Source organism: Pseudorca crassidens, chromosome 3 (genome assembly GCF_039906515.1).
Source record: "Pseudorca crassidens isolate mPseCra1 chromosome 3, mPseCra1.hap1, whole genome shotgun sequence".
Lineage (NCBI taxonomy): Eukaryota > Metazoa > Chordata > Mammalia > Artiodactyla > Delphinidae > Pseudorca > Pseudorca crassidens.
The window spans coordinates 94,522,105-94,538,969 of NC_090298.1; the positions used below are offsets into that span (position 1 = coordinate 94,522,105).

Genomic DNA, 16,865 nt, shown 5'->3' on the forward strand with positions numbered 1-16,865 from the left:
ATTTCCTTCAGATAAATACCCAGAATCGGAATTGCTGGATCATATCGTAGTTCTATTTTTAATTATTTGAGGAACCCCCATACTGTTTTCCAGAGAGGCTAAACCAATTTATATCCCTACCAACAGTGCACAAGGGTTCACTTTTCTCCACATCCTCACCAATACTTGTTATTTCTTGTCCCTTTGATAACAGCTATTCTAAAATGTGCAGTTTTGATTTGCATTTCCCTGATGATTAATGATGCTGAGCATCTTTTCATGCACCTGTTGGTCATCTGTATGTCTTCTTGAGGAAAATGCCTATTCAGTTCCTTTGCCCATTTTCCAATCTGATTTTTTTTTTTTTTTTTTTTGCTATTGAGTTGTACAAGTATATACTTTGGATATTAACTCCTCATATGACTTGCAAATGTTTTCTCTCGTCAGTAGGTTGGCTTTTCATTTTGTTGATGTTCCCTTTGCTGTGCAGAATCTTTTTAGTTTGATGTAGTCTCCTTCATTTTTAGACAATTACTTTTCTGGACACAGAATTCTTGGTTGAGAGTCCTTTTCTTTCAGCATTTTGACTATGTCTATCACTCCATGCCTTTGGAGTCCAAGGTTTCTGTTGAGAAACCAGTTTTTACTGAGGATCCCTTGTATGTGTTGAGTTGCTTCTCTGTTGGTGCTTTCAAGATTTTCTTTTTGTCTTTGTCTTTTCTACAGTTTGATTATGACATGTCTAGGTATGGATCTCTTTGAGTTTATTCTACTTGGAGTTCACTGAGTTCCAACAATGTGCAGATTCATATTTCACCCATCATTTCTTCAAATATTCTTTTCCCCCGTTTTCTCTTTCCTCTCCTTCTGGGACTCTCATTAGCTGTGACACTTGATGGTATCTCACAGGTCTCTAAGGCTCTGTTCATTTTTCTTCATTCTTTTTTTCTTTCTGTTCCTCAGTCTGGATAATCTGAACTGACCTATCTTCTGCCAGCTCAAATCTAGTGTTGAGCCCCTCTAGTGAATTGAGTTCTTGTATTTTTTAACTCCAAAATTTCTATTTGATTCTTTTATTATAATTTTTCTCTTTATAGATATTTTCCATTTGGTGAGACACCATTCTCATAGTTTGTTTTATTTCTTTAGAAATGGTTTCCTTTAGATTTTTGAACATATTTAAAGTAGATGATTTAAAGTCTTTGTCTATTATGTCCAACATTTGATCATCTTAAGGGACAGTTTCTTTTTACTGTTCTATTTTTTTTTAATTCTTCTGTGTGTGGACCATACTTTCTTGTTTCTTTGCACATCTCATAATTTGTCTGTCAAATACTCAACACTTTAAATAATATAATGTGGCAACTCTGAAAATGAGATTCTTTCCCCTCTCCAAGGTTTGTTGTTGTCACTGTTTGTTTAGTCATTTTTCTGAACCAATTCGGTAAAATCTGTATTCTTTGTTTGTGTGGTACTGAAATCCCTGTTTTGTTAGCTTAGTTGTCCGTGAACAATTGGTTGGTCAAAGATTTTCTTAGATGTCTTGAACAAATTAAGCCCCCAGTCTTTGCTGAGGTGGTCTAAGTACATGCTGGAGCATGCCATCAGTACTCGGGCAAGCAGTTTAAAACTCTACTTTAGCCTTCACTTCCTGTTGCACAGAGTTTCAAGACCAGCCAAAGGTGAGAGCTCAGGCCTTCTTAGGCCTTCTCTGGTTGCATTCATTTCCTATCACTACTATAACAAATTTACCAAAGATTTGTTTACCACAAACTTAACAACACAAATTTATTCTCTTACAATTCTGGAGGTCAAGTCTAAAATTAAGGTGTTGGCAGGACTGTGTTCTTTCTGGAGATTCAGAGGAGAATCTATTACTTCCTTACCTTTTTTTCAGCTTTTAGAGGCCACTTTTATTCCTTGGCTCATGGCCCCTTCCTCACATAACTTCACCCTCTTGCTTCCACTGTTACCTCTCCTACTGGTTCTGATCCTCCTGCTTCCCTCTTACAAGGACCTTTGTGAATATATCGGCCCACCCAGATAAACTCCCCATCTAAAGATCCTCAATTTAATCATATCTGCAAAGTTCCTTTAATCATGTAAGGTCACATATTCACAGGTGCTGGGGATTAGGATGTGACTATCCTTGAGGGGGGAGGGGGATTCTGCACTCTAACCACACACACACAGCCCTATTCATGTGTGTGATCTTCTAGAGGAAATCAATTTTGAGTAATAATTTAAAGTCAGAAAAGTAATGTGCTTATTACTGAAGGACCACTCCAGGCAGCCAAATGCCATAAAATACAAGTCATCACAGGAAGGTCATTAGAAACAAATCAAACAGAAGACACAGTTCTATCTTGGTACAAAACCAGAACGTACACTAGGTGATACTGCTAGAGATACTTCAAAAAAGTTATAATTCAGCTGCTGGAAAGATCAAGAGGGAAAGGGCATCTGAGAGGACAATCAAGAGATTCATCGTCTTCGGCCTTGAAAGGCAATGGCTGAGGAGAATTATGGACAAATAATATACAAGTATTAAAGTACATAGATAGGGTACATTATTTCTTTCCAAAATGAATGAGAAATTTATGGGATTCCACACTCTATGGAGGTTGTAAAATAAAACACAATATAAAATAGTTCTAAAACTTCAAAGATAATTTTTCCAAAATAATTTAAGGAAACAGTTACGGACTGAATTATCACCCCCCAAATTCACGGTTGAAGTCCTAGATTTGGAGGAAGTAATTAAGGTTAAATGGGATCATAAGGATAGAGTCCTAATCCATTAGGACTGGTGTCCTTATAAAAACAGGAAGAGGGCTTCCCTGGTGGCGTAGTGGTTGAGAGTCTGCCTGCCGATGCAGGGGACGCGGGTTCGTGCCCCAGTCCGGGAGGATCCCACATGCCGCGGAGTGACTGGGCCTGTGAGCCATGGCCACTGAGCCTGCGCGTCTGAAGCCTGTGCTCCACACGGGAGAGGCCACAACAGTGAGGGGCCCGCGTACCACAAAAAAAAAAAAAAAAAAAAAAAGAGGAAGAGACACCAGAAAACTCTCTCTCTCTGCATATGCACATGTGAGGACACAGCACGATGGTGACTGTCTACAAGCCAGAAACTAACCCTGACAGCACCTTGATCTTGGACTTCCCAGCCTGCAAAATGGTAAAAAAGTAAACTTCTGTCATTTAAGCCATTCAGTCTGCGGTATTTTGTTATGGAAGCCCTAGCAGGCTACTATAGGAACTTTAGATATTTTGGCAGACATCTCTAATATCATGAGGAAAATTATCTCTTCTCAGGAAAACATTAGTTGGTTTCACCGTTAGAGTCAATAGGAATACTCATTCATGAAATCCTATGACAAATATCCAAGTTCAGTGCTAGGATGTAGAATTTGAGTGTATAGTGTGTATGTGTGTGTGTCTGTGTGTATGTGTATGTGGTATGTTGGGGGGAATACACAGAGGGATAACACATAGTTAAACTCCTCAAAAAGCACAGTATGGTACAGTAGAGATTCTAATTGTTTTTTTTTTTAAACCCAAACACCCTTGAGAAATTCTACCTCACTACTGCTGTGACTGTCAGTCATGAGGCTCTGCCTTCCCTAAACTGGTGAGAGGGTATAAAGCAGGGTGTCTCAACCTCAGCACTACTGATATTTTTGACCAGGTAATTTTTTGTTTTGGGGGAGCTGTCCTTTGGCCTGTACCCACTAGATGCTAGGAGCACACACAAACACCCCACAGTCCCCCTGCAGCTGTGACAACCAAAACTGTCTCTAGACATTGCTGAATGTGAGAAACCGATGTCACAGTTGAAACAGCTCCACAGGTGATTCTGGTCCAACACCAAGGAAGGCAAACCTCTGAGAATCACTGTAGTCGGCAAGAGTGTGCATCAATAACAGTATTAGCCAACTTGTGAGAAATGCAAACCAGGAGGTTAAAATGGTTATAAGAATTTGGAGAACAAATCATTTTCAACTAAAGTAAGCCAGAGAGAGCCACCAAGAGGACTAAAACACTAGGGCCATACATTTTAAAAAAGATTTTAAAAGTATTTTAAATATATCTGAAAAAATTATATATCTATTATGTATTTTTCTGTATTTTATATTTTTTTCCTGAGACATTTGGGCCAGAGTTAGAATAATAAAAAGAAATACAGAGGATGTGTGAGAAAATTTGTCTGAGGTGGAATTTCTTGAATTTCTTGAAACAGGTAAAGACACTGTATTTCCTTAGAGGAAGAAAATGATAGAAGCTGTCCTCAGCTCATAACAGCCTTCTTTCAGGTTTGGACTAATCCACAAATATTTAATGAGCATCTACTATGTTCCTGGACTAAAGAGGCACAGCTTTTGGTACTGGGAATACAATAGTGAATAAACTTCCAAAAGTTTCTTCCCTCATAGAGGGCAGGGTTTACATTCCCAGGCAGGGTGGAGAAAAATTTAAGAGTAAGCATAAAATATGTAATATATTATATGGTAATAAGTGCTATGGAGAAAAACAAAACCAGAAAAGACAACAGGGTGTGCTGGGTAGGGGGACTCAGTAAGGGGAGGTCAAGGAAAGAATCACTGAGCTGATGGCATTTGAACAAAGATATCTGAAGGCGGTGATGGTGTTGGCCATGAGACCATGAGGAAAGAGATTCCAAGCAGAGGGAACAGCAACTGCAAAAATCCTGAGAGAGGAGTGTGCTCCACCTGTCTGAAGGACCACCAGGAAGCCAGTATGGCTGCAGCCGACTCAGAGCAGGGGACTGGGGATGAGGTGACAGGGAGGTGGTAGGGGCAGCTCAGAGGCCCTGTGGACCACGGTAAAAACGTTTGTTTTTACTCTGAGGGATCTGAGCAGACAAGTGTCATTACTGGACTCAATCACCTGACTGTTGATAAAACTTGAGGAAGGCAAGAGTGGAAGAATAGAAACCAACTAGGAAAGTATTTCTGCTGGGGGAGAAATGATGGTGTGGACCACCATGTGAGGTGGTGAGAAGAGTGGGATTCTGGACTTATTCCGAAGTATAACAGACAGGAACTGCCCATGCTCTGGGGTGTGGGCTGTGAGAGAAGGAGAGGTGCTCTTTGACCTGAGCAACTGGATCCAACAATTCTCCTTGGGGGATCCTCTGGTCCTCACTGCAGAGAAACGGGTCCTGAGAAGATCTCTGGAAACACATCAGCCTCAGACCATCCCATGTTTGACTCCTCCTTGTGTTCCCAGCGCTGATACAATAATACAGCAGCCACCAGTCACTGGGCACCGAATCTCTCTCCAACCAAGCATTGTACCAGGGGCTTCCCAGACAATGTGCACGGCTCGAGAAGCTGCATATTATCAGTCCCAACGTTTAGATTAGAAACTGAGTCACCGAGAGGTTAAATATGTTCCTATCACACGCTAGGAAGAGGCAGAGCCAGCGTTTCCACCCAGATCTTCCTCCACTCCAAAACCTCAAGAGAGGCGGCTCCGTAAAAGCAGTTAAACGCACAAGCGAACAAAGCGAAACGCTGGCGTGCGCCAGGCCCCGAGCAAAGGGAGGCTAACACCGCGCCTCCCGCCTCCCGGGGCCGCGCTGCACAGCACACCTGTTCAGCCTGGGGCCCCGTCCAGCCTCTGGCGCCTGCAGCCTCCCGGCCCACGTCTGCCTCCTCCATTTACCTGTTGCGGCACAGGCGTTGCTCCCACGCGGGTCCCGGTGGCCGCGCCCGCCCCGGCCACAGCCCCCGCTACAGCTGTGGCCGCCGCCGCCACCACGACCGTCGTCAGGGCGGCCATCTTTCCGCGCCGAGCCGCTCGGTGCGCTGCGGCCCCCCAGGCCTGGGGTGGAGGGGTTCGGGCGTGGGGAGATTCTGGCTCTGCTGGGGCGGGAGGGATCCCCCGGCAGGGAGAACGCTGCCGAGATGTGGGGCGGGGCCGGAGCGCAGGGCGGGGCGGGAGTGCGGGGCGGAGGTGGGCCGCGGTGCAAGGCGGGGCGGGGTCGGGATCAGGGCGGGGCCCGAGCGCGGGCCGGAGCGCGGGCCGGTGGCGGGCTCGGCTTCGCTGTGCTCTGCGGCGCAGTTTTATTACAGTGCACGTTATCTACTCTTTATTTGGCAAAAAGTCTTTCTCCCCGGCCCCTGTCCCCTAACCACCGGGAAAATTCATTGTTTTTCACTGTCCTACTTAAATTTATTCGTGTTATATATAGATATATGATATACATAGATATCTATATATCCATAGAGAGAGATACATTTCATAATAGAACTTCTTTCTAGGTTTCTACTAAGTTCTGGTGAAACTGAGTCTAAATTAAAAAACATTACTGATGAGCCTGAACAATATATTTCACATTTTCAAACAAAACACAGCACGCCCTACACTATCAGATATCAGACGCAGGGATGTCACACTCCTAGGACTTGGCCATTTAGAAGAGAGACTCCAAAGATACAGTGTTGGGAAGGTGGGGAAAAGCCAGAGATGACTCCTGCAGTCAAGGCATTGGCAACCAGTGGCAATTCAGCTGATTTGTGGATGCATTGCGTTTTCCTCCTTTAAAGGAACGTATTCATCCATTCATCGATTCATTAATTCAATCAATATCCAGCTGCTACTATATGCCAGACCTTGAGAATTAACTGTTGAATTAGACACACACACGAAGTTCCTTCTCTCCAAACTTCTATCAGGGAATTCAAACAAGTAAACAAACAGGGTGTTTATCGAGCACTTACTTTGTGCCAGTACTGTTCTAAACAATCTAGTGAAGTAGGTACTATTATCATTTTCATTTCACGGATAATGTTAAGTAACACAAGACCATATACAAGTAGGAACTGGGATATAAGCCTAACTGGTCTAACTCCAGAGACCATCCTGGTAGAGATGTTAAAACAGGCAGATGGAGCCCAGGAAAGAGACTAGAGTTAAATATATGAATTTGGTCTTCATCTCCAAGTAGAAAACATCTTAAAAAGTGAATGAGATTACTCAGGGAGAGTATAAATTGAAGTCTGGGAACTGAGGCCTAGAGCCCTCCAACACAGATGACACAGACAGGAGGAGTTGACAGGAGAGGTCTGTGAGAAGGGAGGAAAGCCGGAATCCTATGGAAGAAAGTGTTTCAAGAATGATCAACTGTGTGGTCTGCTGCCCAAAGGTTGAGTGACATAAACAGACAGCTGATGGTTGGATTTGACAATGAGGAGGCCACTGGCCACCCTGACAAGAGCACTGTCAGTGGGGTGGTGAGCCTGGCTGAGACAGCTGAGGAGATGATGAAGGTGAGGGGTGGAAATAATGTCTTTAGACAACTATTTTGATGATTCTGTGATGCAGGTGATCAGTGAAATGAGGTGGTAGCTTGAAGATGTGTGATCAAAGAAGATACATGTGGTGTGTGTGTGTGTGTACGTTTCAAGCTGGGGACTAGTGGAGGGCATCTGTACCTTGGAGTCTAGGTCACAGATGGAAAGTTTGATGTCTGAGAGGGGCACCTGCTCTTCCTTACTGGAGGGTTGCAGCACAAGGTGGTTGGTAGATTTGGAGACAAAAGATGGGCTGCTCTCCTTTCCCCATGCACTAGAAGGAAGAGGGAAGCTTCCGGGTATTGAGAAGGTAAGACCTCTTTAATTTATGTACTTACCTTTTACCCAAAATGAGGTGTGTTGTCACAGCACTGTCTGAGTTCCTGTAACTGTTAGTCTAGAATAATCTGGTAGCCTCAAGGGAAAACAGTCAACCAATTACTTGAATTGAGTGGTCTCTGCCAGGGACAACACTGGATTGGATACTATAAGGGAATATATTAATAGTAACAACACGCAAGATGGCCACTTTAAGATTTTTACTGTTTTATTAGGATGAAAAATTCCAAAAAATGATTAAGAATCTCATAAACAGAAAACCAGAGCAGGCCTTTGCAACATGAAGATTAGGCAGCTGCCTGGGCCCTCACTTTGGGGCCCTTTCAGTGGCCAGAGCTACAGAATATATTCTCATTGTATAGTTTCATTTCTTACATTTTGTACCAATTCTAACATTACATCAGAGGTTTGTCATTCCTTAATTTCTTTTATATTTGTATTTCTTTTCTCTTAAACACTAAAAATCTTGGTTCCTTAGAATATCAACATATTTACTTATTTGCTTTTTCTTGCAACAATTATGTAGTTTCAAATTACAATTCTGAAATTACCACTAACAGTAAACCTACTGAAAGAAGTTTAAGATCATTTTGTAGTTCTTTTTGCCCTTAGAATATATCCCGCACAGGATATTCAGTCAGAGTGTTGTGTTCAAGAGTTTACTGAAATTTCTCTTTTCTGGGTGGTAATAGAATCTATTTTTAGGTAGTCAGATTCTTTTGATTGTTTTTGTCTTCACTTTTAGTGTTTCCTCTATTTTTTTTCTTTATGGTATCCTTTTTAAAAACTATGTAAAACATATGTAATGTATGTAAAGTCAAAATGATATGACATATTTAAGGAAATCTTGCCCCCAAACACACCCTCTCCATGGCCTTGTCAACTGATCCTCTATATGTGACCATTTTTTATTAATTTCTGGCTTGCTCTTTTACATTTCTTTTTGCAAAAATGAGTATATATATATATGTGTTCTTATTTTTCCTTTTCTCTTACAAAAACATGTTGCATATTGTATTATTTTGCTAGTGCTGCCATAACAAAGTATCACAAACTGGGTGGTTTAAAACAATAGAAATGTATTCTCTCACAGTTCAGGAGGCCAGAAGTCCAAAATCAAGGTGGCAGCACAGTTGGTTCCTGAGTTCCTTCCTCTCCTGAGAGTGAGTTATCTGTTCCATGCCTCTCTCCCAGCACCTGTGGTCACTAGCACCCTGTAGTATTCCTTGGCTGATGGAAGCATTACTCTAGTCATTGCCTGTATGGTTGGATGGCCTTCTCTCCTATGTGTCTGTGTCTCTGTGTCGAAATTTCCCTCTTCTTATGAGGACACCTGTCATTGGATTAGGGCTCTCCCTAATCCCGTATGACCTTATCTTTACTTTATTACATCTGTAAAGACCCTGTTTCCACATAAGGTCACATTCACAGGTACTGGGCATTAGGACTTCAGCATATCTCTTTAGAGGACACAATTCAACTCATAACACACATATAATACTCTACACCTTACATTTTTCACTTAACAATATATCTTACAACTCGCTTGATGTAAGTTCACAGAAATCCTCCTCATTTTTTTAATGGATGCATAATACTCTGTTTTACTCAACCAGGCATCTATTGACAGATGTTTGGGTTATTTCCAATCTTTTGCTGTGACAAGTGTTGGGGAAGAAAAAATATTCCTCTACCTTTCTAGGTTCTTCTGAGAGTCTAATAATTAAATTGACATGACACAGATTAACAGGAGACAAATTTTAATTTCATACATATGGGAGTTCACAGAAACAGGAGACTCAAAGAAATGACCAAAGCAGGCAGCTTTTATACTTTTTAGACAAAGAAACAATTAATTTGTGAAGAACTGACAAAGACACTTAGGCTTGGGTATTAATTAGTGAAGAAACTAAGCAGAATTAGTTTACATAGCCTTTTCCACCCTGAATTTTCTATCCCTGGAGGTAAAAATGTCCCTAAGTCTTGGTGCTCAGAGGTTGCCTTTCAGATGGGAAATTCATTTCCTGCTTTCAGGCAGAAAGAGGGCAGGGTCAGGGAGTCCATCTTGCACTGGCTGTTTCTCAAGTAACTTGAACTCAAAGCAATCAATATGCCAAAGTAGCGTATTTTGGGGTGGCCTGCCCTGAACCCCATCACAAGTAATGATAAGTATTTCATATTTGGGGAAGTGTATCTTCAGTGGAATTGCTGAGTCAAGTGATAAATGCAAAGGAAATGTAGTTAGATATTGTTAAATTCCTTTCCATAGAAGTTGTACCATTTTGTACTCCAACTAGCAATGCCTGAGGGTGCCTGTTTCCTTATTATTTGCCATCACAGTATTTCTTCAAGTTTTTGTATTTTGGGCAATCTGAATAGGTGAAAAATGGTACTCTCAGTAATTTTAATATACCTTTCTCTTGTTATGAATGAAGCCTTTTTTCGTAAGTTAAAGAATGTCAGTTTTTTCTTTAAACTGTTCACATCTTTCCCCAATGGTATTTAGTCTTCCTCTTCCCAGTTTCTTTTTTTTTTAATAGATCTTTATTGGAGTATAATTGCTTCACAATATTGTGCTAGTTTCTGTTGCACAACAAAGTGAATCAGCCATATGCATACATATATCCCCATACCCCCTCCCTCTTGAGCCTCCCTCCCATCCTCCCTATCCCACCCCTCTAGGTCATCTCAAAGCACTGAGCTGATCTCCCTGTGCTATGCTGCTGCTTCCCACCAGCCAACTATTTTACATTCTGTAGTGTATATATGTCGATGCTACTCTCACTTTGCCCTCCCATCCCATGTCCTCAAGTCCATTTTCTATGTCTACCTCTTTATTCCTGCCCTGCAACTAGGTTCATCAGTGCCATTTTTTGGGTTTTGTTTGTTTGTTTGTTTGTTTGTTTTTAACATCTTTATTGGGGTATAATTGCTTTACAATGGTGTGTTAGTCTCTGCTTTATAACAAAGTGAATCAGTCATACATAAACATATGTTCCCATATGTCTTCCCTCTTGCGTCTCCCTCCCTCCCACCCTCCCCATCCCACATTTTTTGTTTTTTAGATTCCATATATATGCATTAGCATATGGTATTTGCTTTTCTCTTTCTGACTTACTTCACTCTGTATGACAGACTCTAGGTCCATCCACCTCACTACAAATAATTCAATTTTGTTTCTGTTTATGGCTGAGTAACATTCCACTGTATATATGTGCCACATCTTCTTTATCCATTCATCTGTCAATGGACATTTAGGTTGATTCCCTGTCCTGGCTATTGTAAATAGTGCTGCAATGAACATTGGGGTACATGTCTCTTTTTGCATTATGGTTTTCTCAGGGTATATGCCCAGTAGTGCGATTGCTGGGTCATATGGTAGTTCTATTTTTAGTTTTTTAAGGAACCTCCATACTTTTTCCATAGTGGTTGTATCAATTTACATTCCCACCAACAGTGCAGGAGGGTTCCCTTTTCACCACACCCTTTCCAGCATTTATTGTTTCTAGATTTTTTCATAATGGCCATTCTGACTGGCGTGAGGTGATACCTCATTGTAGTTTTTATTTGCATTTCTCTAATAATTAGTGATGTTGAGCATCTTTTCATGTGCCTCTTGGCCATCTGTATGTCTTCCTTGGTGAAATGTCTATTTAGGACTTCTGCCCATTTTTTAACTGGATTGTTTGTTTTTCTGATATTGAGCTCCATGAGCTGTTTGTATATTTTGGAGATTAATCCTTTGTCTGTTTCATTTGCAAATATTTTCTCCCATTCTGAGGGTTGTCTTTTTGTCTTGTTTTTGGTTTCCTTTGCTGTGCAAAAGCTTTTAAGTTTAATTAAGTCCCATTTGTTTATTTTTGTTTTTATTTCCATTACTCTAGGAGGTGGGTCAAAAAAGATCTTGCTGTAGTTTATGTCAAAAAGTGTTTTTCCTATGTTTTCCTCTAAGAGTTTTATAATGTCTGGTCTTACATTTAAGTCTTTAAGCCATTTGGAGTTTATATTTGTGTATGGTCTTCCCAGTTTTTAAGAGCTCTTTATCAATTAGGTGATTGTTATAGAATTTTTTCATATAAATTGAAAATATTTTCTTCTAGGTTTTTAATTTGTTTAGTGCCTTTTTCTTTTTTTTTTTTTTTGCTTTGAAAAAGTTCTTTCTATTTTTATGTAGTCAAGTTTGTCAATGTTTTAGCATTTTCTTTGATGCTTTTGGATTTGTAATCATAGTTGGAAAGGCTTTTCTCACTCCCAGTTTATAAAGAAATGAATCCTTGTGTTCTTGTACAGTTTTACTTTTTACATTTAGATATCTGGATAATTTGGATTTCATTCTGATATCCAGGATGAGATATGGATTCAATTTTACTTTTTCCCAAAAGGCTATCTAGTTATGCCAAAAATATTTATTTAAAACAGTATATTTCCCCAGTGATTGAGGTGTCACTTAACTTTTCACATATAATTGTTCTATTTTGAATTTTTTGCCTATTCTATCGTTCTGTATATCTAGTTATGTAGCAGTGAACATGCTTTTCTTATTTATAGGGAAATTATACAGTGTTTTAATATCTTACAGGGCTAGTTCCTCTCATTGTTCTTATTTTTGGGTTTCCCTTCCTTTTCCTGCTTACTCATTTCCCAAAAGAACTTTAGACTCAACAGTCTACTTTAAGAGAAAAATCTCAATATTTTTAATGGAATCACATTAAATTTCTTTATTAACTTGGGAAGAATTAACATAAGTATGATGTAGAGTTGCCCTACCCATAAACAAGGGATGCCTTTACATTTGTTCCATTCTACTTCTGCATCTTTGAAGAGTAAACATTTTAAGCTTATTCCTAAGTTTAAAAAAAATATTCTCTTGCAACTACAAGTGATTTCTGCTCCCTTGACATCATCTAGCTAGTTATTCTTCGGATATATGAAACTATTGATTTTTCTTTATTAGTTTTTTATGCTGCTACTTTAATCAATTCTCTTAATTTTGGTTTTATTTTTAGAATGATTATCTTAGGGTTTCCTTTTATTCTATTACATTATCTGCAAACAGAGATCATGTTATCGCTTTCTTTCCAATTCTCACACTTCTTCCATACAGGAAGATAGAAGAAGGCTGTCAAACCTAAATGTCCATCAACAGAGGAATGGATAACGAAGATGTGGTACACATATACAACAGAATATTACTCAGCCATAAAAAGGATTGAAATTGGGTCATTTGTAGAGATGTGGATGGACCCAGAGACTGTCATACAGAGTGAAGTAAGTCAGAAAGAGAAAAACAAATATCGTATATTAACGCATATCTGTGGAATCTAGAAAAATGGTGTAGATGATCTTATTTGCAAAGCAGAAATAGAGACACAGACGTAGAGAACAAATGTATTCATACCAAGGGGGAAGAGGGGTGGGAGGAATTGGAAGATTGAGATTGATATATATACACTATTGATACTATGTATAAAATAGATAACTAATAAGAACCTACTGTATAGCACGGGGAACTCTACTCAGTGCTCTGTGGTGACCTAAATGGGAAGGAAAGCCAAAAAAGAGGGGATATATATATATACGTATAGCTGATTCACTTTGCTGTACAGTAGAAACTAACACAACGTTGTAAAGCAACTATACTCCAATAAAAATTAACTTAAAAAGAAAGGCTTTCAATTTGGGTTCCCCTGAAGTCAGATCATGAAACTAGGACTTAGAAGAGGCAAATATTTTGTTTTAATAATTATGTAGAGATCACTATTGCAAACTGAACAATGGTGGAGCAGTTATGATCCATCCCAAAGCTACATAATAATATGCTGAAAATGTGTGGAATTGCTCCAGACAGTTAGGCAAAATCAAATAGACTCTTATGCCTGGGCACCAGATTTATTCTTTTATATAGGCTTAATTATTAACAAAATATTTGTATTACTGTCTTAAATACACTAACAAATGGATAATTTTATGGTGAACTATAGAATTCACCAGTATAAACTGACAGGTCTGGAATAAGGTTGCTTCATATTGACTTCTGAAATCAGAATAAAAGCTAATCAATAAGGGAACCCTCTTGCACTGTTGGTGGGAATGTAAATTGATACAGCCACTATGGAGAACAGTATGGAGGTTCCTTAAAAAACCAAAAATAGAACTACCATATGACCCAGCAATCCCACTACCGGGCATATACCCTGAGAAAACCATAATTCAAAAAGAGTCATGTACCCCAATGTTCATTGCAGCTCTATTTGCAACAGCCAGGACATGGAAACAACCTAAGTGTCCATCGACAGATGAACGGATAAAGAAGATGTGGCATATATATACAATGCAATATTACTCAGCCATAAAAAGAAACGAAACTGAGTTATTTGTAATGAGGTAGATGGACCTAAAGTCTGTCATACAGAGTGAAGTAAGTCAGAAAAAGAAAAGCAAATACTGTATGCTAACACATATATATGGAATCTAAAAAAAAAATGGTTATGAAGAACCTAGGGGCGGGATGGGAATAAAGATGCAGACCTACTAGAGAATGGACTTGAGGACATGGACGGGGGGAAGGGTAAGCTGGGACAAAGTGAGAGAGTGGCATGGACATATATACACTACCAACTATAAAATCAATAGCTAGTGGGAAGCAGCCGCATAGCACGAGGAGATCAGCTTGGTACTTTGTGACCACCTAGAAGGGTGTGATAGGGAGGGTGGGATAGGGAGGGTGGGAGGGAGGGAGATGCAAGAGGGAAGAGATATGGGGATATATGTATATGTATAGCTGATTCACTTTGTTATAAAGCAGAAACTAACACACCATTGTAAAGCAATTATACTCCAATAAAGATGTTAAAAAAAAAAAAGGATACCTCTTGATATCCCTAATGGAAAAAAAAAAAAAGCTAATCAATATTACTTATGTAAGGGGTGATAACTTCCTCCACAATTTTTATTCTCAAATAAAAACAATTGAACTCCTTCCACTGACCTTTAAATGACTATCCCCATACAAAATGTTCAATTGTTTAAACTTAACTATATTTATAGAAACTGAAAAGAGAAAGTCGTGTAAAGACTTCCCAGTCTTTCAGCTGTTTTTTTATAGTTCCTCGATAATATCAGAGTTCCCTAATCAGATACTCTCCAACAGATTGTCAGTTCCCTGATGGGGCAAAAATATTTATTGTTGAACAATAACAACAACAACAGCCAAAGCAACAACAGTGAATCTTTACACCAAATGTAGCTGTTAAGACAATTTAAAGGTAGGTCTAGATAAAAGGAAAAAATGTGAATATTTACTTTAAAAATAATAATCCTTACTTTTGATGGCCTATCATGTGCCAAACACTCTTAACAACACACACAGCTACTCTTTGCTGTAAATAAATAAAGTTTGAGAATCTTAGTCAATAAACTTTCTAAGATAATACAGCTAGAATATGGCAGAGCCAAGCATCAAGCCTGGATCTGACTTAATAGTTAAAACTTATTTTCCTAAAGCAAAAAAAAACTCCAAGTCTATTTTTCTTCTTTTGAAAAATAATTTTTTTCCTGGAGGCCAGTAGAAAATAAAGAAGATAATCACTTGTGTTTGAATGGATGTTGATTATTCTTTTGCAGGTAGTCCCAGGTTTACATCCTTCAGATCAGACTCAGGGAAATGAAAAATGTTCAGTATGGTTGACAGTTTTATGACTATACCATTTAGTCCCAATAGAGCACTTTTCCCTGAAAATTCAAACCCATTTGATGAACATGAACCTATCGTTAAAAAATTAATTTCAGAAGTTATCACAGGGTCATTCTTCTACAGTTAGATAGAAAATTAAACTCATATATCATCTATGTATTCCCTTGGATTTATGGGAAAATTTTCAGGAACTCCTAGCTCACAGGAACAAAATAACTTTTCAATTAAGTATTTATACTCTTGCTTGAGAATTTTAAATCAAAAACATATATCTGTATATAAATGTGGAAGTTAAGGAATTGTACATCATGAAAATGATAAAGAAAATATTACTGAATGGTTGGGACTTCTGTAATGTTTCAGATTTTTTACAATTATCATGTATTAATTTGAGCAGCTGTACCGGCTGCCTCCAGGCTTCCTTTTATGTGAGAAAAAGAACTATTTTTAAAACCAGTGCTTTTTGAATTTTTGTTACACATAGACTGAGATAAACTTAACATTTTAACACTAGCTGGTGCTTATAACACCAGTAAATGTCTAGTGATGGGCATAATCTGGAGCACAGAGACACTGTATGGCTTGCTCACGTTGGAAGGAAAATCAACAAGCGTTAGGCCATTATCAGGGAAAGACTGTAGACACCAAACCAGGTTTCCAAGGACAGAGAAATACAAGGAAGTGCCATTCTGACTTGGGCATGGAAGTAGGCAGCACTGAAAGACTGCTCAGAGGGTGTTACACAACTGTCTGCAGGAAGTACTTGGTGGAAACCTCAGTGGAATCAAAAGAGAAAGAAAGAAAGAAAAAAGGAAAGGTTTTGGTTTTGTACAAATATGTAAAGCCAAGCGTGCGCCTGACTTGGCTATTGGTCAGTGTAAATGAATAAGACATTATGACTAGTTCTTGCAGATTTCTTTTCCCTGCCTATCAATATTTCTGCAAGGACTAGTTCTTAGCTGGGGAGGCAGGGATGTTCACTTTCTTGGCAGAGCTTGGGACTGTAGCTGTCAGACACCCATATCAGAATTGCTCTCCTTCTTTAAGGCTGCCAAGCCACAGGGAGACTACCTGGAGAAGGTCACAGACAAGGGGCTTTCAATAAAGAGTAGACTAGATGACAGATTTATAAGGTAATTCTACTTGACATATCCTGAACTCTATTCACTGAAAACAGGGACTATATTTTATAACACTCATGAAATATTCACAAAGATGACCATATATTTAGGCCACAAAAACCTCAGTAAATGTCAAAAAGCAGAAATAATGCAGATATAATTCTCTGGTCATGAAAGAAATCAACTGAGAAGACAGAAAGACCCTATCACATAAAATTTTTAAAATCCTGAGTCAAAGAGGATATCAAAACTAAAATTGCAATTTAATTAGAAAACATTGGTAACATTACAAACCAATATCCAAGTATTGGTTTATTGGCTAAAGCCATCCTCAGCAGAAAATCAGCAGTTTCAGTAGTTACCTTAATAAATAAGAAAGAATAAAAATAAATGAACTAACCACCTAGCTGAAGA

General features: G+C 39.1%; 1 protein-coding gene across 3 annotated transcripts in view; it reads right to left on the reverse strand.

Annotated features, from left to right (window-relative positions):
• Positions 1-5,931, reverse strand: part of CCDC112 (coiled-coil domain containing 112) — a 30,636-nt gene extending 24,705 nt beyond the window's left edge. Inside the window, exon 1 of one of the 3 annotated variants that reach the window (XM_067731471.1) lies at positions 5,668-5,931. In XM_067731471.1, coding sequence (XP_067587572.1) covers positions 5,668-5,784 — 117 coding nt within the window. In that variant the 5' untranslated portion in view covers positions 5,785-5,931. The remainder of the gene's footprint in view (positions 1-5,667) is intronic. The other 2 variants (XM_067731470.1, XM_067731472.1) reach the window with 2 other exon arrangements.
• Between the last annotated feature and the right edge of the window lie 10,934 nt (positions 5,932-16,865).